We start from the raw sequence: 27,964 nt of genomic DNA on the forward strand, positions 1-27,964 counted from the left end.
AATACCAAATGGTTTCATTAAAACACAGTGTGTTGTCACACTAATGAATGTGTAGTACTGTAAATACTGTTAGTTAAGTAAACAGTAACCACTTTACTTTACCTTATCTGTTTACCATTAACAGAAAAAAGTATTCTTTGAGGTTTTGGGTAATGGTAATGTTTTAATAAGCATTGGTTTTGGTTCATTTAAATTGGTAAACTGACTTATTACACATTTTCGTAAAAGTTACTAATGTCTAATGTTTGCTTAAAGTGAAACTCTGCCCCAAAATGGCAATTCGGTCATGAATTACTCACCCACAAGTTGTTCGACAACCCTAGGACCTCAGTTCATCTTCAGAACACAAATAAAAAAAGTTTTGATGCGGTCTGTGAGATTTCTGACTCCCGCATAGACAGCAACGTAACTGACTTTTAATTATCGTTGATATAGTCCATGTCACTTCTATGCTTCAGCTGTAACTGATTTAAGCGACAAGGGTATTTTTTGTGTGTAAACAAACAAAAATAATGACTTTATTCAACTATTTCAGTCTCTAAAGTGTTTACAACGCATGCGTGTTAAGCAGGCGCTAAAGCTGCATTCATGGCGCATGCACTGTGGAGCTGACGGAGGAGTCAGCATTCACAACGCATGCGTATTTTACAGATGCTGAAGCCGCTGTTATATGTCAGCACCAGACACATGCGTCATGTGGTCTTCCAGGACGCGAGTTGAGACTGATGCGGAAGTCAGGAAATTGTTAAATAAAGTTGTTATTTTTTTTGGTTTACGCACAAAAAGTATCCTTGTTGCTTTATACAGTTACAGTTGAAGCACTCGATGTCTTTACTCCCTTTCTGTGCTTTAAAAGTCAGTTATGTAGCTGTCTATGGGGGAGTCAGAAAGCTTTGTGTTGTGAAGATGAACAGAGGTCCCAGGGCTGTCGAATGACTTGTGGGTTAGTAATTTATGACAGAATTGTCATTATCTCTTTTACACAACAATTTGATTGTAACAGTTTTTTACTTACTCAGAAATGGAGGATGTAGAGCCAAGCAACGTACGCAGTGCCATTACCAATGTGTTACCAGATCTCCCAACCTCAGTTGTACATATTGTATTGGAGACACTACAATCTTTAGGTGTGGAATCCAGTGAAGATTTTAAGTACATTCAGGAAGCTGATCTGCTCACAATACTGAGACCAATTCAAGCTAGAAAATTGGTTGGTGCCTGGAAGCAAACCAGTAAGTACATTATGCTTAGTTACTTTTAAGTAAAATAAATTAAATTGTCATTCTGTACCTTTGAATTTAAATTTATTTTACAGCACAGACTACAGAAATCCATAGCCAGTCAACATTAACCTCTCCACCATCCTCAGCGTGCTCCTCAGTCTCACTCTCTCCCTCACCCTCACCCAGCCGCCTGATTGCTACTATAGATTGGGTTGACAGCTTCCATATTCCATGGAAGAAGCTTCCTGAAGCATCGATGCAGTGTTTGGAGAGAGGGAAAAGGCCAAGCCCAAAGTTACGTAGAGAAATGATCTGTATTGTATTTTCAGAAATGATGCTTGCCTGTGCTTCTCCCAGTAAACAAGCCTCCACAGAAGTTGCCAAGAAAATGGTTGCAAAGTATCCATGCTCACTGCAAGATGTCATAGAATGTGATGTGGTAGGAGCAGGATATCACTCACTGGTCAAGCATCTGCAAGCACGAATTGAAAATGTAAAGCGGTCCTCAGTACCAAGGATACAGAAGCGCAAACGGGGGTCAGATGAATGTGATACTGATGAAATCCCAGCTGAACAAAGGGCAGCTGTTCAGGACACATATGGCTGCATAATGTGGGATATGAAATTTATGCCAGTGAGCGAGACACTGGAAAGCCAACAAGAGAAAAAAGACCAAATGAAGGTGCTCAGTGAAAAGACAACTTTCAGTCCAGAGGAGGTAAAACCTCTTATGAAGTGCACCTTCTTCTCCCAGCGTAAAGCAATAAACAGTGGAGCAGATCTGCAGTCGCTCATCAAGGAGTGGCCTTTTTTGTTTAAGGAGATTGGCATGATAGTTCACTTTCATGACCTTACTGGTGTATCACTAAAAGAGACATTCTTCAGAAATGTCGAGAAAAAAGGAAAACGGGTTCTGGAATTCATGAGAGGCATTGGTGCAGACAGGAGCAAACAAGTTTTGCAAGCTGTAACAAAGCTGAAAATTCAGAGAGGACAGTTAGAGGGCTGCTCAGAAGATGTGAAGGATCTGGTGCTCCTCCTGCTCTCCTACTTTAATGAAAAAGAGGAGGACTTGTTCTACTATGTTGAAGAAACTTGTATGACAAAAGAAGTACAAGTGGAAAGCTTTCCTGTGACACCATGTATCATTGTTTGTGGTAAGTAGATCTGTTTTGCTGAAGCAGCCTAAGCTCATGTAAGGAAATATTACATGTGTATGTACTGGCTGATGTGCAGTTATTTTCTAAGTGTATCTTTCTGCAGGAACATCATGCTATGCTGCAAAGCTATTCATGCTGAGTGTAGACCAAAAAATTGTGAATGACGACATCTCCGACTTCATCGCTGCAGTCTGCATGATGTTTGCAAGCTATTACTGCCTCAATATCCACTATCCTGTGGGTCTTGGCTCCACACTTGAGTTCATTCAGAGGTAAAGATTTTTTTTTTCTTGTTTAGAACAAATCAAGTAATCTAGTGGTTAATTCTGAATTTTTGTGTTTAAAAAAGGTGTTTCTTCAACATCAATCCTGAGAAGGGCACAAAAGTGGAAACTAAGAAGAACAAGAAGCAACTATCAGTGAATCCAAGAGTCCTCAGCCTCATCACGGATCTCTCTGATCATGAGTGGAGAGAGACATGTTAAATATGGACGTTCAGTTAACATCCAGTTGAAGTGTTAAGATAACACTTAAACAGCACCACCTGTATGGAACAGTACCCACTTTACTTTACTTTAACTGTTAACCACTAACAGAAAAAGTATTCTTTAAGTTTTTTTTTTTTTGTTAATGTTTTAATAAGCATTGGTTTTGGTTCAGTTAAATTGGTAAACTGGCTTATTCCACCATTTTGGTAAAAGTTACCAATGTCTAATGATAACTTAAGAAAAATGTAACGGATTTTTTGGGACAGTTTTGTTAAAGGCTGCATTTGTTCAGATTACTGCAGTTCTAGTCTTTACTAAAGATTCTAAAGATGTTACACAACAATTGTATGAAACTCCCTGCATAGTGTTATATGCTGAGTTTTGATTTTTTTCTCTCAAAATAGTCTGAGACTAGCAGGGAGTTCAGAATGTTTGCTTGTCTACATGCAGAGGTTAATAAAGCCATTGCAAATAATTTCTGGACACCTTTTTTTCAATGATTTTTGTGACCCTTCAGATTAGGTTAACGGCTGGTACTCTACTTAAAAGTAAGTAAATTTAACAATTTCAAATAATTTCTGTTAAATTAAAATGCATTTACATTTGCTTTTACTTGCCACATTTCAGACATTGCATTTAAACTTGTGAGTGGCTGATGACTTGGAAGAAACAACTTCTGGACTTTTGTGACATCAAAGAGTGGTGAGATTTTTTAATTACTTTTAAAGACATATTTTTGCCGTATATGCTTTGTTGAACTTTTTGTTGAATTTGGTCTTATTCAGGAACAAATGTATTTTATTTTATCTCCTTATGTTACAAGAGGCTGTATGCGACAGGGACCTCATCAATCTCTTTTTCTTGTGAGTCTATTATTTAGATTAGATGCGTTAATTAATACATTAATTCCTTAACTTTTAACCAAAAAGTTGTATTGAAAATACTAATAAATTATCCCTTTCCTTAACTTGGCACAGCTGGAAAATTCACGGGATTGGCAAGTCTCTGAGCTTTAGTAAGTACGTTTAATTTATATGCTTTTGAACTGAAACTGCCCTGCATCAATAATTATCAGATCATTCATGCTACCACTTGATTGTTCAACTATTCTAACTCTTTTTTCATTGATATAACAAAATTGCAGAACTACAATTTTCAGAGTAATTCATTACAACCACAATGTGTTTACAATCTTTCCTTGTATAACAGTGGATGTCCCAATTTTGTCCTTATGCTTACGCTGAATTTTTATGCTAACATAAAACCATATGATCAACATCTGAACTTTTAACATTATATTAGTAAAGCTGTCTTGGACTTTTACAGATTAATATTACTCAGTCATACATCTTTTGTGTTCAACACAAGAAATTAAAATAGGTTTGTAACAACATGAGAGTGACTAAATGATGACAGAATTTTCATTTTGGGGTGAATTATTCCCAGCACATGAATGATAAAGTTTAACCACCAAAGCTTCAGAACATGCACAAATAATTAACTTTACTGGTTTACAATGAATGCCAGTGTCACATGATTGTGACATGAACTCTAACATTGTATTAACATGTGATGTGAATGTATGTCGCTTTGTACAATGTGTTAAGACCGAAGCGCCAAAACTACAACTTGCAGAAAGCACTGCATGATGGTATTAAGCAGATTGTGGAGACATTTTAATCGTCCACGCTCAGAAATCATGATATCGCACACCCTAATTCGAACCTCTTAATCCATCTTTCTCAGGTACAAGGCCACCTGTATAAGTCTTAAAGATGACTTGAGTGTCAGGGCAAAAGCTAGAAAATGATTAGTTCTCATTATCATTTCTTTTACACCTGTGGACTTGCAGCATAAGTATGTTGAAGTAGATCTCTACACTAGTGTAAATGCTATTGTGTATGGTGGGACCGGTCTGTGGCATAGGTGACACGGGCCCTGATCTATTAATTATCAAAGTGGCCTGTGAAATTGCAGAGTGTTGCTTGCTTATGTGTAGTAAAAAAATACTGTGAGCTTACTGTATACTGTAATGCTCATGGACTAACTTGTCTTTGTGTCTCTTTTCTGCAGAAAGATGAAGAAAATGGCAGTCAATGCAGTACTACATTTCCAGTTTCTCGAACTGATTTAGTGCCATGTCTTCAGTCAAGTGTGGACTTAGTATTATTGTTCAAACAGAGCAAGTGGCCCTGGTTTACTTTTATATATGGACACATTTTATTTCCAAGATCAACATTGTGAGTACACTGCAAGTTATTGAATCAGCTCAAACTGTTTTAACACAGTGTCAGTATGCAAAAACGTTTTTTTTAATCTGTTAATGATAATTTGTATGTTGATTGACTGCATTTATTACCTCATTTAGTAATTTACAATAACCTGACTGACTGTTGTAAAATCTATGGCAACCACTTGTAATGCCTTTTGTGTTATACCGTATTTTTTGCGATGAAATTCTGGCAACCACAGCTGCCGGTAATTTTCTGTAAAATTTGAAGTTTACAATAAAATACTATAATATTTCATACGGTTGAATTGTTTATTACGGAGATAGACTGTAATTACTATTAAAGAAATTTACACTTGCAACTGCTATTTTTAAAGTAAATTACTGTAAACAGGTTTACATTACATCTGTTTTATTTAACAGTAATGTACCGTAAACAAGCAGCAATTCGCTACTGTAAAATTTACGGTTGCACAAAAGCATTCTGTAAAGTGTTCCACATTGTAACCTTATATTTTACGGTGAACTTCTGGCAACCACAGCTGCCGGTATTTTACCGTATATAACACGTTTTTTTTTACAGCGTTGTCCTACCTAAGAAATAATGTCACATACATCTTGGATGGCTTAAGGTTGAAAAAATGAACAGCCAGCTCCTCTACAAATATGTCCGGTTATGGCTAAGCCAATGCAATTTTGGTTCCAAATGTTTTGCATTTTTTGCATGCAGTATTTTGGGCTCTGATTACTTCTGCATTATGGGGCCTAGTTCACATGATTGAACAGTGTCGGATAAATGATTTTAACTGGAAAACTGAGCTCATGGTAGACAGACAGACAAACAGACAGAACAACAGTTAGTTGTTAAATAGTTATTTTGTCAGGTAAAGGTAAAGATGTGTTTTGTTAAAAGCAGTAGCGAACCGTGGTTTAAGGACCTTGGCCCTCTACGACCCCCACCACCAGGTTGCGTGTAAGAAAAAATATACAACTGCACAATATAAAACACAGTTGATTTTATTGTATCGTTGAAGGTTAGTCGCAGAGTTACCACACTCTTATACAAGTGGGAAGGGAAGGACATTTTTTTTTATAACCAGACATATAAGCATCATCACAGCCACAGACAATTCAGCATCATAAACACCAATCAACGAGCAAACAAGAATTCAACTTTTTCCTAATAAAGTTTTACTTATAGAAAACAATGGCAGCGGAGGCCAGAATAAACATCAGTCTTAACATCATAAACATAATCATAGCGAGTGCGAAAGACAATTCAGTATCATAAACACCGATCAATCAGCAATCAAGAATTAAACGTTTTCCTAATAAAGTTTTACTTCTAGATGCCAGAATAAAGATTATCATAGCGACTGACAATTAGGAACCATCGACATTGAACAGCGGTCCATCAGCAGACAAGAATTAAAGCTTAACTTATAAAATTTATACTAACAATGCCAGCGGAAGCAATATTAATATAAACAGCTGGCACGGCCTATTAGATTTTTAACAATTTAGCCTCCCTTTTGATGAATTTGATAAATTATTTAAAAACTAAATCCATCCTCATGTACTTTTGGGTGAAGTAGTTGATAGTGGCGCTGTGCAACTGGCCCTTTGCTTTTAAGTTCATCAGCAGTTCTCAATGGAAATTAAGGCCAATTCTGACAGTCGGGTTTCCCCACTCGTGTTTCTTGAGTGTGTTTTTATTTGCTTCAGAGCAGAGAATGACCTCTATACAGAGGCAGTGGACACAGGAATTGTCAGGATGAGGCACGTGAGAGTGTGTTCTTGTGCCATGCCTTCTTTAAGTTCTTTTTTTAAGAGAAACTGGTGAATGTCGACTGGGCTCTTGTCTGCAAAGTCGGACATGCTGTACATGACACAGAGTTCTGTGTGGAGTCGGATCCTGTCGAAATATGCACCGTAGCTCTCCATTAAGCTTAAAAATGCATCATTGGGAAAATGGTTGCAGTAATGTCTGAACTGTTTTGAATCCAGAAGGGACAGGAACGCCAGCTTTTTGTAGTCGCTGAAGCGGTTGGCAATTTGGTTTAAGAGACTGTCAATTACGCGCAGTAGAGCTCCCTATACCGTGCACAAACGTATCCTTGAGTCCCACGTCGAGCCAACCAAAGCCTGCAATTCTTCGTATACAATTTCTAACTTTCAATTGATGCGTGCAGCTCGTCCACTCTGGCCAGGCAGAATTGGACATCCAAAACTTTGTTTTGGAAAATTCCAAAGACAACATCAGAGTATGCAAAAATGGCGTTTAAGGTTTTTAACCAAAAACTGAAATCGAAGCTGGCAAGGAGCGTGATGTATCCATCAGCGCAATGGACAGCGTCCTCATCAAACTCTGTGTGGTGGTCTAGAATGTATTCAAACAGCTAGGAAAGTTACACAGCTTTTTTATATTATTTTAAACCTCCTATTTAATCTTACTTTTAATAAATAAATAGTTAAATAGAAAATGTATCGTGAGCCTGCCGGTGAAAGCCCAGCTGATTAATTTTTTTGTGATTTACAGCGGTTTTTTACATAAAATCATCATACATACTTATTATTATTACCTCTTTCATTTCTCTGGTTTTCTGTGGCACAGTGCACACCAAACGAGAATTAAAGCACCATGAGTAGGAGCTGCTTGTGAAAGCCTACGCTGGCAAATATCATCCAACAGCTTGGTGCGTTTTACGGAGCAGCTAAAAAAGGAAGCCAGAGAGGTGTGAAAATAATATCTTGCACTGTCTTATCTTGGAGGCTCCTTGTGCCATTACAAGATTTAAAACTTGTGTAACGGGTATATATTATTGTGGTTATTTTCGGGAGAATTTTATTTTGACAGATGGACTGGTTTTGCGTGTTGCGAGAGGAGGCGAAGAAGAGAGCGGTGCAGGAGAGTGTCGCAAACAGAAGTGAGTGTCGTGTCGTGCTCGAGAAGTTCGGTTGATAAAGTTGCTTTAATAGTACTGTATCAGAGCTCTAGTCGAATAAAAGACGACATCACCTAGTGTTTTTGCGAACTGTGACCCGCATTTCGCAGTTGAGGATTTTGTTTTGTGTCGTTTTTGCTTCGTGGGCCGCATCAGCTGCTGGAGTGACGCAGTAACTTTATTACGGCTACAACGAGTGTGAGTGCATAATATGTTTTTTTCGTGTGAATTGTGACGTTTGAAGAGATCCGATCACTTTTTGCCTGAGTATTGCGCTCATTACGTTTTGATGGTGAAACAGCGTTATTGAAACAGACTAATCACGCATTTTTTCCCGTGTTCAACTCGTGTCTTTGCACGTGAGACAGAGACTGCTGTATGCTGCAATTAACGCAGAGAGATTTGTTTTTGGAAGATAAGGATTTCCAGATTATTTTTGGTTGCCCTGCCACTCTAACGACATCTCAGTTTGATTCATCTCAGTTTGATTAATCTGTTTGGTTCATTGTTTGATATACCCAACTTCCCGGACATATCGTTGGGGTTGAGTGAGTCAACTACACTACTAAAGTGAATTTGTCGTTCAAATGTGAAATTTCATTGTGTATGCCATTGTTGTTGTTTCTTTCAAACTTGATTTTGTTTAAATTAACAGATTGAACAGTGAGGTCTCATTCTTAGTGGAATTCATGAGGAGTTTTAAGTGTTTCCCTTTTTGAAGTGCTACTGGGATTTGTAACTTTAAAAGAAAAATTATTCCTACTGTTATATGGAAAGTGGTTGTGTTATAGTGGGTGTAAAAGAATCACACATACTGCAACTTTTTCTGTTTTCATTATTTTATTTCAGTGCCCAACTAAAAGTAATCTTTGTTTCAGAGAAAAATAAGAAGAAAATAAATTTGTTTCATTTTTGGTTACTTGCTGCAGTGAAACCTTATTGTTGAGGGCTGTCAGGGCTTAGGGGCGTCTCACCTATCTTATTAGACTCGGGAAGGGAGGGATGTTTAAAACTGTGTCTCACATACACCTTTACTTCAGGAAGCCATTTCGTGACATTACTCTAACTGAAGCCTGTCCTTGCCGGTCTGAGGTGATATGTATCAATAAGGTAGGAGACAACGTACATGCATAAGCGTGTAAAGAGACTAAAAGCACTAAGGGCGGGGACTAAGATCCTTACGTTACTCAGTCCACCAGGGCAGCCCTAAGTAATTCCCCTACCAGGCGGGTCTAAATACCCCGTTACAAAGTGGCGTCACGAACAGGATCGACTTAGGCACATTTAACTAGTCACACGTCTCCAGGCCCACACGTAGTTTGTCAAGCAAAAAGATGTCTGAACTCGAGGAACTAAGACAATAGATGGCAGAGATGCAAAGGCGGTTTGCCGAGCAAGCAGGTGCACTCGATCAAGCTAGAGCAGAGCAAAGAGAAGCCCTATCCCTAGCAAAGGTTGTAATTGAGAGCCAGGCCTCTGCACAAACGGCCCCAGCTGCCATTTATATCCCGCGAGACCGAAAACTCCCTGAATTCAGTGGTTGTGCGTCAAAACCAGGAGAGTTGAGTATCGAAGAATGGGTGACGTCAATGAAGTCTGCATTTCAGGTCATGAGAGTACCCACTGAGGACCGGGTTGAGCTGGTGAAACAGCATCTGAAAGATGAGGCTAAAGCCACAGTGAAGTTCTTGATGGATGGAAAGGAAGAGACAGTTGACAACATTTTCAGTGTTCTCCTTGACACCTACGGAGATAAAGTACCCATTGGTACAAGGCTTAAAGATTTCTACGATCGCGTTCAGGATGCAGGGGAAACAATACGGTCCTATGCATATTACCTTCGAGAACGGCTGAATCGTGTTCAGCGGCGGGAACCTAATCGAGTGGCAGATGTTGAAAATGTTGTAAAGGAGCAGTTGGTGTTAGGCTTAAAAGATGACTTTTTGCGACGAGAGATGAAGCGCAGACTTAAAACTGAGCCAGCTTTGACTTTTGTGCAGTTGTTGCAAGCGGCAATTACCTGGTCGGAGGAGGAGGAAACGCAGGCTCCTAGTAATATAAGGTTGAGTACGCGTGCCAGGGGGGTGGTGAATGCAGCCGCAGCACAAGATGCTCATTCTGCCCTGTCGCTAGAGAAACTACATGAAGCGATCCAGAAAATAGCTGCTCGTCAGGAGGAACTATATCAAGCTGTTCATGGGGCAGGGAAAAATAAGCCACAGCCAAGCCATCCAAAGAAACAACCTTTAAAAGACAGTGACGGCCGTTATATCTGCTATTCATGTGGTGAACCCGGACACACAAGTCGCTACTGCTCACAAGGTGGCAAGTTAAAGAGGGAACCAGTTCCACTACAGCATATATTGGGTGCAGCCGAAGTTTTGGAGAATGACTCGGGAGGAGCGGTACAGAAAAGACCTGGGCCCTCATTGGTTCGATGTCACACAGCGGAGTGGTTTGCTGATGGGACCGCTGTAAAACTGAAGGACAGTGCTTTTGGGGATTGTCTGATCATTGAGGTGAAAATCGCTGGTGTCAAGACCAAGTGCCTTCTGGATACAGGGTCAGAAGTGTCTACAATATCTGAATCACACTTCAGGGAACACTTCGGGGAACAAAAGCTGAAGTTATCCTCTGCTTGCTGGGTCAAGCTGACAGCGGCCAATGGATTAGACATTCCCGTCTTGGGATGCTTGCAGGCTGATGTTGAATGTCTGGGAAAAGTACTTCCTGGCAAGTGCATATTCGTCCTGACTGACACAAGCCATGATGTGAAGGAAATGAAAGGTGTGTCTGGGACCATAGGGATGAATGTACTCAATGAAGTTCAGTCCTTGTTCATAGCAGCGGAAGGAATAGAGAAGGTTGATAAGTATAATCGACGAGATGAAGGCCAGGTCAGGAGGGTGCTTGCTAGAGTGGAGAAAGAAGCAGGACATCTGGGGCCTGATGGAAGGATTGGGTATGTCAAGATTGCTGGAAGACAGGCTGTCATTATTCCTCCCCATTGTGAGAAGGTGCTGGAAGGTCGCTGTGGAGTGTCCCATAGGCTGAAGAGTTATGTGCTAGTAGAGCCAGCAGTTGGAACAAATTTGCCAAAAGGACTCATGGTGGCTCACGTTCTTGCTAAAGCAGAAGATGGTAAGGTTCCTGTGCGTATGGTGAACCTGAGTGAAAAGGCTGTTAGACTTGCTCCTCGATCCAGAGTTGCTTCTGTGTATAAACCAAAGGAGGTGATCTCAAAAGATGTGCTCGAATTTGAGGAAGATGATGGTGTACTTCATATCAAGGAGTTGGCACGAGACAGGGTCCAAGCTGATAAAACCTTGCTAGCAGAGCTAGCAGTGTCTGTTGAAGTGAATTCTGAAGGACTCACCCCAGCACAAAGTGAAAGGCTGGTTGAGTTGTTATCCAAGCACAGAGATGTTTTCTCCAAGGATGACCAGGATTACGGTTACACCACGGCTGTGGTGCACAATGTCCCTACAGGTGAAGCACCCCCAATAAAGCAGCTTCATCGTCGAATACCACCACAGATATTTCAAGAAGTCAAGAGACATGTCCAGGGTTTAGTGTCACAGGGAATTCTCTAGGAGAGCAGTAGCCCCTGGGCATCATCTGCAGTTATTGTTATGAAGAAGGATGGCAGTGTGCGTTTCTGCTGCGATTACAGAAAGCTGAACCAGGTGACGTGTAAGGACGCATACCCACTTCCACGGGTGGATGAGGCCTTAGATGCGTTGGGTAATGCCAAATTGTTTTCAACTCTAGACCTGACTGCTGGGTACTTTCATTTAGCCGTGAGTGATAGAGATCGAGAGAAGACGGCTGTCACCACCCCATTTGGCCTGTTTGAATGGACCAGGATGCCATTCGGGTTGTGCAACGCTCCGGCCACCTTTCAGCGCCTTATGGGTGTGGTGCTAGGTGACTTGGCCTTTTACGTCCTTCTGGTTTATCTGGATGACGTCTTTATCTTCTCTAGAGACTTTGAAAGCCACTGTGAGAGGTTAGAGCTTGTCTTCAATCGTCTGAGACAATATGGCTTGAAGCTAAAGCCAAGTAAATGCTTTCTCCTACGGGCTGAAGTAAAGTTTTTTGGACATCAAATCTTTGCCGAAGGCATAAAAGTGGATGGTGAGAAAGTCAAAGCCCTGGAAACGTGGCCAGTCCCCAAAAGTGTAAGTGAGGTTAGGCAGGTGCTTGGATTTATGAGCTACTACCGAAAATTTGTCCCAAGTTTTGCCCAGATGGCTAAGCCCCTACATGCGTTGGTAGGTGGGGGGAAGAAAAACAGAATATCTGTAGCTTTCACCTGGAGCCAAGAATGCCAGAGGGCATTAGATGAGTTGAAGAAGAGCTTGATGTCACCCCCCGTTCTTGCATACCCTGACTTCAGTATGCCCTTCACCCTTGCCACGGATGGAAGCCATCATGGATTGGGGGCCGTTCTCAGCCAAAAGCAAGGAGGGATTGAGCGTGTGATGGCATACGCAAGCAGAGGCCTGAGGAGAACCGAGAAAAATGACAAAAACTACAGTGCATTCAAGCTGGAACTGCTTGCGTTGAAGTGGGCAGTCACAGAGAAATTCCGAGAATACCTTATGTATTCAAAATTCACTGTCGTTACTGACCATAACCCGCTCCGTTACCTCGACTCAGCCAACCTCGGAGCGGTTGAACAATGCTGGGCCGCACAGCTGGCAGAGTACAACTTTGAAGTATGCTACAAACCTGGCCGACTCAATACGAATGCAGATGCATTATCGAGAATCCCCTCCAGAGAGGAGCCAGAGAAAGTTGATGATGAAAAGGATTTCATCCAGCTAAGACCTGATGAAGTAAGAGCATGTTTCTGGCCAACCAAGAGGATTGACCAAGCGGAACCTGTTGATAAAGCTGTAGTACAAGCATCGATAAGAGGGGAAATAAGTGGTTATAGCTGGAGTGAAATTGGAAAGCAGCAGAGGACTGACCCTTTAATTTTTCCCATTTATAAAGCAGTTTCCGATAACAAGAGACCAAGCAGAGTGGATCAAAATCGTATGGAATCGAAACTGAAGAAGCTTGCCAAGGACTTTGACCGTCTTAAGCTGCGACAGGGAGTGCTTTTCAGAAGAATTCTTGATCCTAGGGATGGGGAGGAGATCTGGCAAGTGGTTGTCCCTGAGCCTCTACAGCGTGAATTGTATGAGGGCCATCATGAGCATGGGGGCCACTTTGGAGAGAGGAGTACATTGAATCAAATGAGACGAAGCTACTACTGGCCCACTATGTCTGCGGATGTTCCATGCTGGATAAAACAGTGCAAAAGATGTTTGCTGGCCAAAGATGTTTTTCCCAGACTTCGAGCTCCTATGACATGTAGTAATGTCTCCGGCCCATTGGAGGTTCTCGCCATGGATTATACGCAACTTGAGCAATCTTCTGGAGGGTACGAAAATGTGCTTGTCCTTACCGACATGTTTACCAGATTTACAGTTGCTGTTCCTACCAAAAACCAGACTGCAAACACAACAGCAAAAGCTCTGCTTAAACACTGGTTTGCATATTACGGTTGTCCAGCTCGCTTGCATTCTGATCAGGGCAGGTGTTTTGAGGCCAATGTGATCAAGGAACTTTGTAAAATCTATGGTATAGGAAAAAGCCTTACAAGCCCCTACCATCCACAGGGAAACTCTCAATGTGAGCGATTTAATCGTACTATGCACGATTTGTTAAGGACCTTGCCACCAGAGAAAAAGAGAGATTGGAAAACCCACCTTCCAGAGCTGGTAATGGCTTACAACAGCTATGTCCATTCATCCACCGGGTATTCCCCATTCTATCTACTGTTCGGAAGGGATGCGCGTTTACCAATCGACGTGCTCGGGGAAAAGGATCTAGAAGAGGATGAGGTGGATAACCTAGACGATTGGGTGAGAGGTCATCATGCAAGATTAAAGACTGCTGTGGAGGTTGCCAATGCAGCATCTCAAGAGGCTTCCAGAAGGAGAAAAAGAATATACGACCGCAAGTCGTTCGGAGCTCTTGTGAGGCCTGGAGATCGGATGCTACTGCGTAATCACAAACACAGGGGTAGAAACAAAATTCAGGATAAATGGGAAGACACACCATACATAGTGATAAAGCAAAATCACTTAGACATACCTGTGTTTACTATCAAACCAGAAAAAGGGGGTCCCACAAAGGTAGTACACCGAGATCAGCTTCGGCACTGTTTGTTCACTACTCGTAGGACACCGCGTACACACCGACACAGAATAAGAGACAAGTCAGGGTCAGACACGGACATGTCAGACATTGTCTGCTTTCCAGAAACTGCACAACACTCCACTTATGTGCATACGCACACAAGGGTGAATCAAGGGGAGTCAGGTGAAGAACAGCCTGACAGTAATGGGGGTCAGGATGAAGTGTCAGAATTGGTGTTGGGTGTACAAGAGAAATCAGATGATGCAGATGTTTCAGAAGTTGAAGGTGAAATTGTTTCTGAACCTAGACGTTCTTTGAGGCAAAACAAGGGTACCCTACCTGTTAAATACAGGGATGACTACATTCTAAAATAAGTGTCTAAAAGTCACTTGTAGCAGTAATTTCTTGGTATAGGGAGTTACGAATTTAAAACGTGATGTCTTTCTAACATGTTGTTTGTTTATGTTTCAGAGATAGACCTGCTGGGGATGTCGATGGAGTGGCAGGGTTTAGCAGGGGGGAATGTAACGCGTATATATTATTGTGATTATTTTCGGGAGACTTTTATTTTGACAGATGGACTGGTTTTGCGTGTGTTGCGAGAGGAGGCGAAGAAGAGAGCGGTGCAGGAGAGTGTCGCAAACAGAAGTGAGTGTCGTGTCGTGCTCGAGAAGTTCGGTTGATAAAGTTGCTTTAATAGTACTGTATCAGAGCTCTAGTCGAATAAAAGACGACATCACCTAGTGTTTTTGCGAACTGTGACCCGCATTTCGCAGTTGAGGATTTTGTTTTGTGTCGTTTTTGCTTCGTGGGCCGCATCAGCTGCTGGAGTGACGCAGTAACTTTATTACGGCTACAACGAGTGTGAGTGCATTATATGTTTTTTTCGTGTGAATTGTGACGTTTGAAGAGATCCGATCACTTTTTGCCTGAGTATTGCGCTCATTACGTTTTGATGGTGAAACAGCATTATTGAAACAGACTAATCACACATTTTTTCCCGTGTTCAACTCGTGTCTTTGCACGTGAGACAGAGACTGCTGTATGCTGCAATTAACGCAGAGAGATTTGTTTTTGGAAGATAAGGATTTCCAGATTATTTTTGGTTGCCCTGCCACTCTAACGACATCTCAGTTTGATTCATCTCAGTTTGATTAATCTGTTTGGTTCATTGTTTGATATACCCAACTTCCCGGACATATCGTTGGGGTTGAGTGAGTCAACTACACTACTAAAGTGAATTTCAACGCACGCTACGTCGAGACAACGCATTTCCACTCATCGTTCCACAGACTGGTGTTACCAATTTACTCTGTCAATATTGTGATTCGATGGACACTAAATTGAGTTTTGCTGAACGACAGAACATAAAGTGATCTGCGAGTGATTTGTCGTTCAAATGTGAAATTTCATTGTGTATGCCATTGTTGTTGTTTCTTTCAAACGTGATTTGGTTTAAATTAACAGATTGAACAGTGAGGTCTCATTCTAAGTGGAATTCATGAGGAGTTTTAAGTGTTTCCCTTTTTGAAGTGCTATTGGGATTTGTAACTTTAAAAGAAAAATAATTCCTACTGTTACATCAGAATCAGAATCAGAATCAGAAGAGCTTTATTGCCAAGTGTGCTTGCACACACAAGGAATTTTCTTTGGTGTTGGAAGCTTCTAGTACAGACATTTAACACAATGACAATACAATATAATACGATTTACAGTCTAAAAGATTCTAAATTGTGCATATATAAAATAAAGACTATTTTACAGAAAATGGGGGATAATAACATATAAGAGACATTGTACCGGGTAGTATATAGTAGAATAAACATATTAACAGATTGTATGTACACTTGTGCAAATGGATAATTTAGTAAGTAGAGGTAGTGTTATATACATGTATACATAAGATGTAGATATAATAAGGCACTATAGTGCACACTATAGGAGTAGTGGAAGTGGAATATTGCTCTTAAGGAGCAGTTATCTGTTTAGGAGGGAGATTGCCTGGGGGAAGAAGCTGCTTCTGTGTCTGGAAGTCCTGGTGTTTGGTGCTCTAAAGCGCCGGCCAGAGGGCAGCAGATCAAAGAGTTTGTGTGCTGGGTGTGTGGAGTCAATGATGATTTTTCTTGCCCTGTTTTTCACTCTGGAATCGTACAGGTCCTGAAGTGTGGGCAGAGGAGCACCAATAATTTTCTCAGCACTACGAACTGTCCGTTGTAGTCTTCGTAGGTCTGATTTGGTGGCCGAGCCATACCAAACAGTAATTGAAGTGCACAGAACAGATTCGATGACCACTGAGTAGAACTGGGTCAGTAGCTCCTGTGGTAGGTTGAACTTCCTCAATTGACGGAGGAAGTATAACCTCTGCTGGGCCTTCTTTACAATGGAGTCTATGTGGGACTCCCACTTCAGGTCCTGAGAGATGGTGGAGCCCAGGAACCTGAATGACTCCACAGTATCCACAGTGCTGTCCAGGATGGTGAGGGGAGGAAGTGATGGAGGGTTCCTTCTGAAATCCACTATCATCTCCACTGTCTTGAATGCATTCAGCTCTAGGTTGTTTTGACTACACCAGGCAGCCAGCTGAGCAACCTCCTTTCTGTAGGCAGATTCATCACCGTCTTGAATAAGGCCAATGACTGTGGTGTCATCTGCAAACTTCAGGAGTTTGACAGAAGGGTCTGTAGAGGTGCATTCGTTTGTGTAGAGTGAATATAGCAGTGGAGAAAGAACACATCCTTGAGGAGCTCCGGTGCTGATGGTACATGTGCTGGATTTAAATTTTCCCAACCTCACTAGCTGCTGCCTGTTCGACAGGAAGTTAATAATCCACTGACAGGTAGAGGTTGGCACAGAGAGCTGGGTAAACTTGGGCAGGAGGAGGTCTGGGATTATGGTGTTGAAGGCCGAGCTGAAGTCTACAAACAGGATCCTGACGTAAGTCCCTGGTCTGTCTAGGTGTTGTAGGATGTAATGCAGTCCCATGTTTACTGCATCGTCCACAGACCTGTTTGCTCGGTAAGCAAACTGGAGGGGATCAAGAAGTGGTCTGGTGATGTCCTTCAGGTGGGCCAGTACAAGTCTCTCAAATGACTTCATGACCACAGATGTTAAAGCAACAGGCCTGTAGTCATTAAGTCCAGATATTTTGGGTTTCTTCTGTACAGGGATGATGGTGGAGCGTTTGAAGCATGAAGGGACTTCACACTGCTCCAAAGATCTGTTAAAAATATTAGTGAAGATGGGCGACAGCTGCTCCGCACAGACTTTCAGGCAGGAGGGTGAGACATTGTCTGGGCCTGGTGCTTTTCTGATCTTTTGTTTGCGGAAAAGCTGGCAAACATCCTCTTCGCAGATCTTAAGTGCAGGTTGAATGTCAAGAGGAGGTGTTAATGGTATAGCAGAGATAGGGTCAGGGCGGGTGTGAAGGGTGAGACTCTGCATTTCAAAACGACAATAGAAGTCGTTCAGGTCGTCAGCCAGTCGTTGATTACCCATAGACTGAGGGGATGATGGCTTGTAGTTGGTAATGTCTTTCAGGCCTTTCCACACTGATGCAGGGTCGTTGGCTGAAAACTGGTTCTTCAGCTTTTCAGAGTAGCTTCTCTTAGCTGCTCTTATCTCCTTTGTCAGTGTGTTTTTGGCCTGATTATACAAGACTTTGTCCCCACTTCTGTAAGCATCTTCTTTGGCCTGACGAAGCTGTCTCAGTTTCATTGTAAACCATGGTTTGTCATTGTTGTATGTTAAGCGAGTCCTGGTGGGAATACACATGTCCTCACAGAAGCTGATGTAGGATGTCACTGTGTCAGTTAACTCATCCAGATCAGTGGCTGCAGCTTCAAAGACACTCCAATCCGTGCAGTCGAAACAGGCTTGTAAGGCCCGCTCTGTTTCGCTGCTCCATCTCTTTGCTGTTCTTGCTACAGGCTTGGCAGATTTAAGCTTCTGTCTGTAGGTCGGAAGAAGATGAACCAGGCAATGATCAGAGAGACCCAGAGCTGCTCTGGGAACAGAGTGGTATGCATCCCGTATTGTGGTGTAACAGTGATCCAGAATGTTGCTGTCTCTGGTGGGGCATGTGATATGCTGCCTGTATTTTGGCAGCTCACGGGAGAGGTTTGCTCTGTTAAAGTCCCCAATAATAATAATAAGAGAATCCGGGTGTTGCTGCTCCGTGTCAGTGATGTAATCCGCCAGCTGTTGCAGCGCCGCGCTCGCACAAGCATGTGGAGGTATGTAAACATTCACGAGAATAAACGAGGAAAACTCGCGTGGCGAATAAAAAGGTTTGCAGTTGATAGAGAACGCTTCTAAGTACGAAAAGCACATCTTCTTCAGTGTTGTTATATCTCTGCACCAACCTTCGTTTATATAAAAACATAATCCACCACCACGTGTCTTCCCTGTTGACTCGGCAATGCGATCGGCTCTGAACAGCTGAAAACCCGGCAGATGTAACGCGCTGTCCGGTATGGTGTCATTGAGCCATGTTTCTGTGAAACACAGCGCAGCGGAGTTGGAAAAATCTTTGTTTGTCCTGGTGAGTAAGAGTATTTCGTCCGTTTTGTTGGAAAGTGGTTGTGTTATAGTGGGTGTAAAAGAATCACACATACTGCAACTTTTTCTGTTTTCATTATATTATTTCAGTGCCCAACTGAAAGTAATCTTTGTTTCAGAGAAAAATAAGAAGAAAATACATTTTTCATTTTTGGTTACTTGCTGCAGTGAAACCTTATTGTTGAGGGCTGTCAGGGCGTAGGGGCGTCTCACCTATCTTATTAGACTCGGGAAGGGAGGGATGTGTAAAACTGTGTCTCACATACACCTTTACTTCAGGAAGCCATTTCGTGACATTACTCTAACTGAAGCCTGTCCTTGCCGGTCTGAGGTGATATGTATCAATAAGGTAGGAGACAACGTACATGCATAAGCGTGTAAAGATACTAAAAGCACTAAGGGCGGGGACTAAGATCCTTACGTTACTCAGTCCACCAGGGCAGCCCTAACTAATTCCCCTACCAGGCAGGTCTAAATACCCCGTTACACATGGGCATAGCAGTGAACAAAGAGGGCCTGTGGAATGACTTCCTTCACTTTAGCTTGCACTCCAGTCAAGCCAGATGCCATAACCACCGCTCCATAGTAGCACTGCGTGACCACTTTGTCAACACAACTACAATCGCGCAAAAACTCCAGTAGTCGTGCAGCTATAGCCTCTGCTCGTCCGTCTTCTGTCACATTTTCGAACTTGAAAAAATGCTCCTTTACTCCATCTTCAGTGACATAGCGAAGCTCATATGACATTTGGGCTATGTTGCTAATGTCTGTTGTTTCATCCAACATGACAGCCACAAAAGGTGCTTTCCTCACCTCCTTAATGCTATTATCATAACTCCGTTATGATAATAGCAATGTTTTGAAACTTCAATGATGTGCCACTGAACACCGTTGATGTGGCGAGATGCATGCGTAGTTTGCTGTCGTATTCAGCCACTAAATCCAGCAACTCTAGAGAAGTCCACTTGTTTGCTGAGTCAGCACCTTCATTATGTCCGCGGAACGGCAGCTCATGCCTGCCTAAGAACGCCACGCAATTAATGAGGCGTTTCAAAATATCAATATTTTTTCCTTACTTTGTCATTATGTGTGATGACTTCCCGGTGTTGTTGCTCATCCAGCTGGAGCTCTATCCTAGTATCCCCAAATGTTTTAACTCTAATTGTAGCTCTCAGGTGACATGTCGAGTTCTGATGGCGATGGGCTGACTTAGTTAAAACTTCTAAATCAGAAAATCCATCTTTTGCCCAGGAGCCAATTTCTGAACCATACAGTAAACAATCCCAGCAGTAAAGCTTTTGCTTGGTCTGATCACAATCAGATTTTTTTTCTGATTTACCGAAATTATTATTTAGTTTTATTATTCGGGGGACAGACATACTTCTATGCATTTGGATGCAGTAACATTTTTAACAATTGAGTGGGAGGAACACAGACTATGGTTATAGTTTTGACTTACTAATCAAATAGTGCATAGCGACTTTGACATTTTGTCAGACAGAAGATCCACTCCGATGCTTCTGGAGTGCAGGCCGTCAGGCCGGAAAAGCGTAGGTCACTCCCAGAAAAGATCCCAATTATTAACAAAGAGCAGCTTCTGTTCAATACACCACTGATTAAGTGCAAATAGTCTACTGAAACTTTCATTCCCACATCGGTAGGTAGGAAGTGGCTAGGATGATTCTCGCCATGGGCGATGCGTGCTCTTATCGTCTCGATCAGACTCCTGAAGTCCCTCTGCAGGATCTCCGACTGCTGCGTCCCGCGTGCAGCACGACAGCTCCAACGTTTAGCATCGCCCTTTAGACATCAAGAACACGAGTGCCAGGAAAACAGTTAGTGCGCACCTTACCTTTAATGGAGGAAACACGAACGTTCCAGACGATTGAGCCTCCGATGGCCACAGCATTGGTGGCAGTGGGGGAGAGGTCATTGATCCGGTCCTAGATTGCGCCTTTTGCCATGGGTGTGCCGGTGCAGGAGTACACTTGGGCTGGTCGTGTTCTCGAAGCGCGGGCTCTGTGCAGAGAAACACACAAGTGTAGAAGTGGTAGGAGTATTACAATTGCGTCGAAAACTTTCCGCGGATTTGCGAGCATCAGCCCGGGATGTTTCCAGCGCCATTTTACATTCTTGTAGCCTTGCCTGCTTCTCTAGTAAATCCTGGATCTGCTTCTCCACAGCCTCCAGTTCCAACTGCACCGACTGAATTGCGAACGTTTCCTCATCTGCACTCAGAGGTACACACACATCTGAAACATTAGCCATTAGTGATGTAATAGGTGATAACAGTCAGTTCTATGTTTACCCTTTCACATTCTTTTGTAACAGCTCTCCCCCTTTTGCCTAAGAAGAGATGTGCTATGAGCGTGTTTCATGCAACCAATTTATTAAATTTGGACACTAATGGAGCACTTGACAACTTTTGATATGGGAGAGTCGCTGCTGCTGCCATGGGTTCTAGGAATTGCAGAAGTCATGATAATTATTATCAAAGCAGCAGTAATGCACATACTAAAATACAAATCAGTTAATCGGTTAATTAAGATCCAGTGGCTCACCTCTTGTTATGTTGTGATGTAATTTTTCCTCTTTTTGTGCCTGCGCCCTCATTTTATTAAAGGAGTTATATGACAATGCTAAAACGAATATTATCGTATGTTTTAGATGTAATGCAATGTGTATACACTATTTAAGGTTAAAAAACGCTGTATTTTTCATGCATGTTTGTACCTCTTTGCCCCGCCTCTCTGAAACGCGCAGATTTTTTACAAAGCTGATCGCTCTGAAAAGCGAGGTGTGCTATGATTGGCCAGTTAACCAATGCGTAGGGATTGGTTGAATATTAAAGCGTGTGACAGAAATGTAACACCTCTTACCATATTCAGAACATCATGTTCCCAAGCAATTGTACTAACAGGTGATAAAATGTCATCGGTACTTTCCTCATCAATTCGAGCCCGAATCTGATCCGTAAAATGAAGATGATCAAGCCGATATATCAACTTTGCCAGTGCGACTTGAGCAGGATGTAAAAGGATTGGTAACGTTTTTAAAAATATATATTATGTTAAATAGTTAAAAACTATAGCTAACTGTTTTACCTTTTATATACGACGTTATGAAGATTTGCCGATAATGATCAACTGGTGTCACGCCATGTCTCGTCGCTACTCAACAAAGACAATAAACCCCATTATAAACACGACATTTGTTGCCTCTAGTTGGAACATAATTACTGATTATTAGGACTTGTGTTGTCTTTTTTCATGTTGCGCGTGTCTGCATTTGCAGATCACACAAAGAAACAACATGCGCTACAAACACATGACAAACTCAACTCGCGTTAGTCCGTAACAAAGTCTTTTACAATGAAAATATACTTACAGGCTGAGAATCTGAAGCGCGAAGTTGTAATGGTTGGAATTGCCCCACTTTCTAACAAAAGCTGGCCTTGATCTCTCCCAGGTTCTGAATGCGCTGCACACACTTGAATATTCGGATTGTACTGTTCTGGAACAGTATTGTAAATAAAATGTAACCATTCCTTTTTAGTTGTCTCATCTTTTGGAAGGGCAAACAAAGAGGCTTTCTTTTCGCAACGAAACAAACACCGTCTCCACGACATGGCTGCGGCGGCAACGATACAATGAGATTTACAAGTATGCCCACCTTATTTTGCATATAGATTTGGGTGGTCTTAGTCAAGTCATACCACAAAATGTCGTAGATTCGTGGGGGTGTGGTTACTCGAGGCATTTCAAGCAGGTCTGGGTGATCATTCGCTTTTAGATAGAATGCATCTTTTGTTCCGACACTTTAATTTTTGCAATTGTGTCTAATACATACATGGGCAACTTATAACACACCAAAGACACAGAAAAACACGTATTCCCGCCATATGACCCCTTTAAAGATAACATTTGGTGCATCAGCATATATTTTAGCACATATTTTGATGTATGCATGTTTGTGGCATGCAGCAACCCCACAACCCCATCCTGTGTGATCTTTTAAAAATAATTTAATGAAATGCACATTTAGTATAATTTTTAGAAAAAAACAGCGGACAAGAAATAATAAAAAGTATGCGGATGTTAGAAACATATGTAATTGGACAAGATGCTTAGAGAGGAAACATCCTTGAACGTCCTTGAGCTCCATAATCGCCCTCAAAATTAAAATATTTTTTGTTTACCTTTTTTCTGGAAAAATAGCATATTAATTGTACATTCATGTAAACATCACCAAATGTTTTTTTATCTTCTGTAAGACTGTAGAGCACAGCAGTAACCTTGGCTCGTTTTGACAGATAAAAATTGTATTAGGCATCAACAGCAAGAGATGCAAACACCCAGTGACACCTGTGTGGATTGAGTATTAGGGAAGTATTGCAATTAGTGGCTGGTTTCCAATAGCTAACACATTAAGGAGGGGAATAAGTAATGTTTGTTTGTGGAAAGCCATAATTATAAACTGCTTTAAGAACTCTGTACTAATTGTGCATCAGCATAATGAGAAAGACTGTACTAGTCCCAACCTGTCCTGATAAACCGCTGGTCTTGGCCACCGTGCTGCAGCTCAGTTTCAGGGTCTTGGCAATCTTCTTATAGCCAAGACCAAGTTCATGTTGAACTTCCAGTGACCAGTATGAGAGAGCAAGAGCAATAACACCAAATGTAACACACCTGCTGCCCATTCACACATGAGACATTGTAACACTAAAGAATCACATGACACCGGGGAGGGAAAATGGCTAATTGGGCCCAATTTGGACATTTTCATGGTTTCAACAAAAAACATGAAAAATTAACATACGCCAGACATGAAGTTGGCATGGAACGCACATTCTCACGTTAATTTCATGTTAGTACATCCGACCATGAAAGCTGGTGTATGCAAAGATTTTGTGAATACAAAGTGTTGATACATGAGGCCCCTGGTGAGGTGAGAATCACATTTTTATTGTCCTTGGATTGCCTCGCTTGTAACAACTTTAAAGAAAAATGTTTTGTAATGTAATACAAAAATGCTCTGCATTATATTAAATATTTTTTCAGGCAATTCACTTAACCCACATTATCAAATTTAGAATCAGAAGCCTTTTCTACCCCATAAACTTTTCACATTAAAGGGGAAAAGAATTAAGACCTCAATTTTAACCCGAGCTTCTGTTATACAAGAGGGAATTCGTATTCAAGCGAACATCCTGTATGTGTCAGAACTGAAAACGCCCCTTGTTACTGAAATTACAATTGTTATTGACACCAGGCCCAGCGAACACCACGTCCTGGAATGTCTATAGATAGGTTGAACACCGCCTCCACAGAAAAATATCATCGACAACTTCTCTAGCCCCACCCACTGGTTCGCGCATGACAGTACTGAAGTAACACAAATTGCGCGGAACGAGATAGAGCGAGCAAGCAATAAACATGCAGTTAAAGATTGCTAAATATTGCACAGTCAGTGCCTGGTTGTGAAAGAACACAGTCGCTGCTTAACCTTCCTTTGGATTCCGACATTAGTAATGTGTGGTTGAAGTTTATTTTTAAAGATGTTCCAGCTCACGTGTGTAAAAGATTACCGCGGATTCCTTTGTGAACATGCCACAGATCAACGATGGATTTGCGGAGAGACTAAAATTAAAAAGTAGTGCTGTAATGTCAATATTGGATCCGATAGAAATGGCGCAGCAATCTTATGTGAGTAAAACATATTTGTACTATGCGTCACTATTGCTTTGTTAGAGATCGTTTGATATGCCCTGATAGCCCTATTCTCAAGGGATTAGTATTACCTGGGGACCTCTAGTCATTTGTAATAATTGCAGAGGTTGTCTGTGATCTTAATCCCGTGCGAATCACCATCTCTGTGATTTGATGGGCTCATAAATAATTTTTCAAGGTCTAATCCACCGTTTGCGAATAATGGATGCTGTGTTAAAGTGTTTTGTTATTATTTCGGGTGCTGGGTCATATCCGTATCTGCCAACACTGTCGTTTTGGCCGGAAGTCTCCCGTTTGTTTATCCTGGAAACTCTTGTAACATTTGAGACCAGTGATCGCGGTGATCTTCTGTCTGGTTCAGCACACCTTCAAAGTCCCTCTGGGTTTCACCTTCAAATTCAGTGTCAGTCCGACATAAAAGCTTTGGTTAAAACATACATTTTGAAAATGCTTATTTAAATTAAAATCGGATGTCTCAATCAGCAGAAAGCCTGTTTACTAAACAAACGACTTCCATTTTACATTTGATAAAGTTGGATTAACAAAATTTTACATATGACTTAAAACATAACAAATCTGGCTTTTTAATCATCTTGGTGGGCCATCACGAAGATCGTATTGATTATAGATCTATGACATATATTTTTCTAGTAAGAATTTTTCATAGTAAGTTTGTGAAAAGCTCTTTCATAGTGCTGTGAGAGTCAGAAATATGAGTTTTGCACTGAAAACAGCATTCTGTGTTAAACGGCCTGAGAGCAGAATGAAAAAGTGCGTTTTGCAGGGGAACAGAGCTCGTTTGTGAAAAGCTCTTTCTGAGCAGTCAGGGGAGTCAGAAATATGAGTTTGCACTGAAAACAGCATTCTGTGTTAAACGGCCTGAGAGCAGAATGAAAAAGTGCGTTTTGCAGGGGAACAGAGCTCGTTTGTGAAAAGCTCTTTCTTATGGAGACAGATCAGCCTCAATAATAATACATTTACAAAACACAATTCATAAATTCACAGCACAATTTCACATTCACAAAATCAGATTCATAAATTCAAAACACAATTCATAAATTCACAGCACAATTTCACATTCACAAAATCAGATTCATAAATTCAAAACACAATTCATAAATTCACAGCACAATTCACATTCACAAAATCAGATTCATAAATTCAAAACAATTCATAAATTCACAGCACAATTCACATTCACAAAATCAGATTCGTAAATTCAAAACACAATTCATAAATTCACAAACATTTCCCCCAAATGCTCACACAAATATATCTCGCAGAAATAAATTCAGAATGTTTTCACAAATATGTATATATCATGTTCTTGAATTACTTTCCAGTAAACATTTGTGAATGTTGTTACATGTATTTATGGATTGGTGAATCTGCATTTCCAAACGTCACACGTGTGTGGATTGCTTTCAATTTGTGTGTGGTATTTTTGAGACTGTCCTGGCACGCTGAGATTCAAGAGTAACTTTTTTTTTAAGGATGGCCTGTTCAGCCAATCGCGTTGAGCTTTTGGTCCACCAATCAAAACGCTCCTTACTGAACAGACTCAAGAAGTTCAACGCTGTGCTTGTACTGTTAATCAGGTCATTCAACATGGCATCTGAAGACAACAGTCGTCGAGTATGTAGTAAAGTTAATTTATTATTACATACAACAGGGATCATTTTATTTGATCAGGACGTACATGACACGTTTTTATCCCATTGTAATATAATAAGTCTTGAAATGTTTTAAAGCGAGGAAGTTGTTAGCTGGATAAGTGCCTTGTGCATCTCGAGCATGCAGATGTGACGTTAACATGGAATCTACACGACACGAGCATGCAACATGGTATCTACACCTGACACGGGCCTGGCGACTGATCTGGCCTGCTGCCAGCTAGCCACTATATTGGTTTTATGTACCAGATAATTTTCGGTTTTTGCATTCTATAGAAAAATCTACACCGGACCGCTTTCTCTCTTCAAATGACCCGCGGTGCGCACGCGGCACTCCGAGTAGTTGAACTATTTCCATCTCGATGCTTACGCGCGCCTGCTGCGTGTCTACATTTAAAATAACTAACTTTCGCGTGCAAAAGACGCGAAATGTGAATCGATGCCACTAACACAACAACCGCAAGTTTGCATTACATTATGTTAAATGCAATAAGGATCAAAAACGTCTTATTGTACTTTTAATTATACAACTTGGTATTATTTGCATTGTTTTCTATTAATTTTAGTCTGCTACTAGCCTTAAGCCTTGTCTGTGAAACCGGGGCATTGTGATAATAAAATGAGCTCTTCATAGGCATTGTCATCGGAGGTGGAATCGGCTGCGAGAGCTCTTGTAGAAGTGTTAGCCAGGGATCTGGCTCCATGTTCATCAAGAGCAGGTGACACAGAGAACAGCACAACAATAAGGCAAGCAGTTAGGGCAAGAGTCAGTGCCCCTTCTCCCTCGATTCCTCCCCCTTCTGATTCCCAGACTAGGGTGAGGCAGGCACTAAGAAGGTAATCAAATCCCTGATTTTAAATTGTTGTTATCCTAATTGTAGTGAAAGATACAGTAACATGTCACTGAGAAATTGAATAATACGATTTTTGTTATTTGAATTTTGTCTTTCATAAGTCTTAAATTGTGTTCTCTTCTTTGTTGTGTGGTAACATTAGGCAATTCCCTGGTATGTTCAGGTCTCAAAATGATCAGCCTAAGGGGAAAAGGCATTTCATTTCAACACCTACAACCAGTGTGAAAACGACTGATTTTCAGATGTATGTCCTGCCTAAACAAACACTGGTCACTCCAAAAGGCACAGCAGACCTAGAGTTTGCACATGCAGGCCTGGGTAAAAGACTTCTCAGTCTTCCAGACAACTTCAAACACAGTGAGGTAATAACATACAAAACTGTTTTGTGACTAGTTATGTGTTGTTTTTCTTATTCTTATTCAAAAAGCAAACTCTAGCATGTTGTAGACTTAAAAAAACGTTTGTTTATTGTTTTTAGATTGTTTCTCAGCTTGAGGATGAATTTCCAAAATGAAAAAATCTAGAAGGAGGTTGGATGTTCTATAAATCGACAGGTATTGGTTCCATTATTGATCCAAACTGTAGTTGTATGCCTTAATATGATTTTGCTACAAAAATTATATAAAGTTAACGTCCTTTCTCTGATTTTAAAAAAGGTGGAGGTGGGCAGCGTAAACTGTCAGTTATTCCCACAGACACTGAAGGATATTCCACTCGTCTCCTGAAATCAGCTTCTAATAATGGGAAGAATGTCCTGTATGTAGTTCCATTACAGGAGGAATTGTCTACTGAACCACTGCCATATGATTCAGTGGAGTTCTCAAAGATGCCACAGGCAAACTGCATGAAGTGTGGCAAAAAAATACCACTGCAGTTGTTGCCACTTCATGTTGAAGACTGTGAAGAAACT

General features: G+C 41.3%; 2 protein-coding genes across 2 annotated transcripts; both read left to right on the plus strand.

Moving 5' to 3' along the window:
- The first annotated feature begins 1,708 nt into the window (after positions 1-1,708).
- Positions 1,709-5,352, plus strand: LOC130553788 (uncharacterized). Its single transcript, XM_057332935.1, has 6 exons — positions 1,709-2,380; positions 2,487-2,655; positions 2,733-3,573; positions 3,695-3,734; positions 3,849-3,886; positions 4,945-5,352. Exons 1-3 carry the CDS (start codon positions 1,834-1,836, stop codon positions 2,866-2,868), a joined length of 852 nt encoding a protein of 283 aa, XP_057188918.1. The 5' UTR covers positions 1,709-1,833; the 3' UTR covers positions 2,869-3,573; positions 3,695-3,734; positions 3,849-3,886; positions 4,945-5,352.
- A 2,380-nt stretch (positions 5,353-7,732) lies between these two features.
- cuzd1.1 (CUB and zona pellucida-like domains 1, tandem duplicate 1) lies at positions 7,733-27,957 on the plus strand. The gene is given in 4 exon segments (XM_057332912.1): positions 7,733-15,105; positions 27,197-27,416; positions 27,533-27,608; positions 27,711-27,957. A coding segment is annotated over 1 exon segment (5,205 nt). The 5' UTR covers positions 7,733-9,410; the 3' UTR covers positions 14,616-15,105; positions 27,197-27,416; positions 27,533-27,608; positions 27,711-27,957.
- Positions 27,958-27,964: the final 7 nt, after the last annotated feature.

This window comes from Triplophysa rosa, linkage group LG5, assembly GCF_024868665.1.
Source record: "Triplophysa rosa linkage group LG5, Trosa_1v2, whole genome shotgun sequence".
In the NCBI taxonomy this organism is placed as follows: Eukaryota; Metazoa; Chordata; class Actinopteri; order Cypriniformes; family Nemacheilidae; genus Triplophysa; species Triplophysa rosa.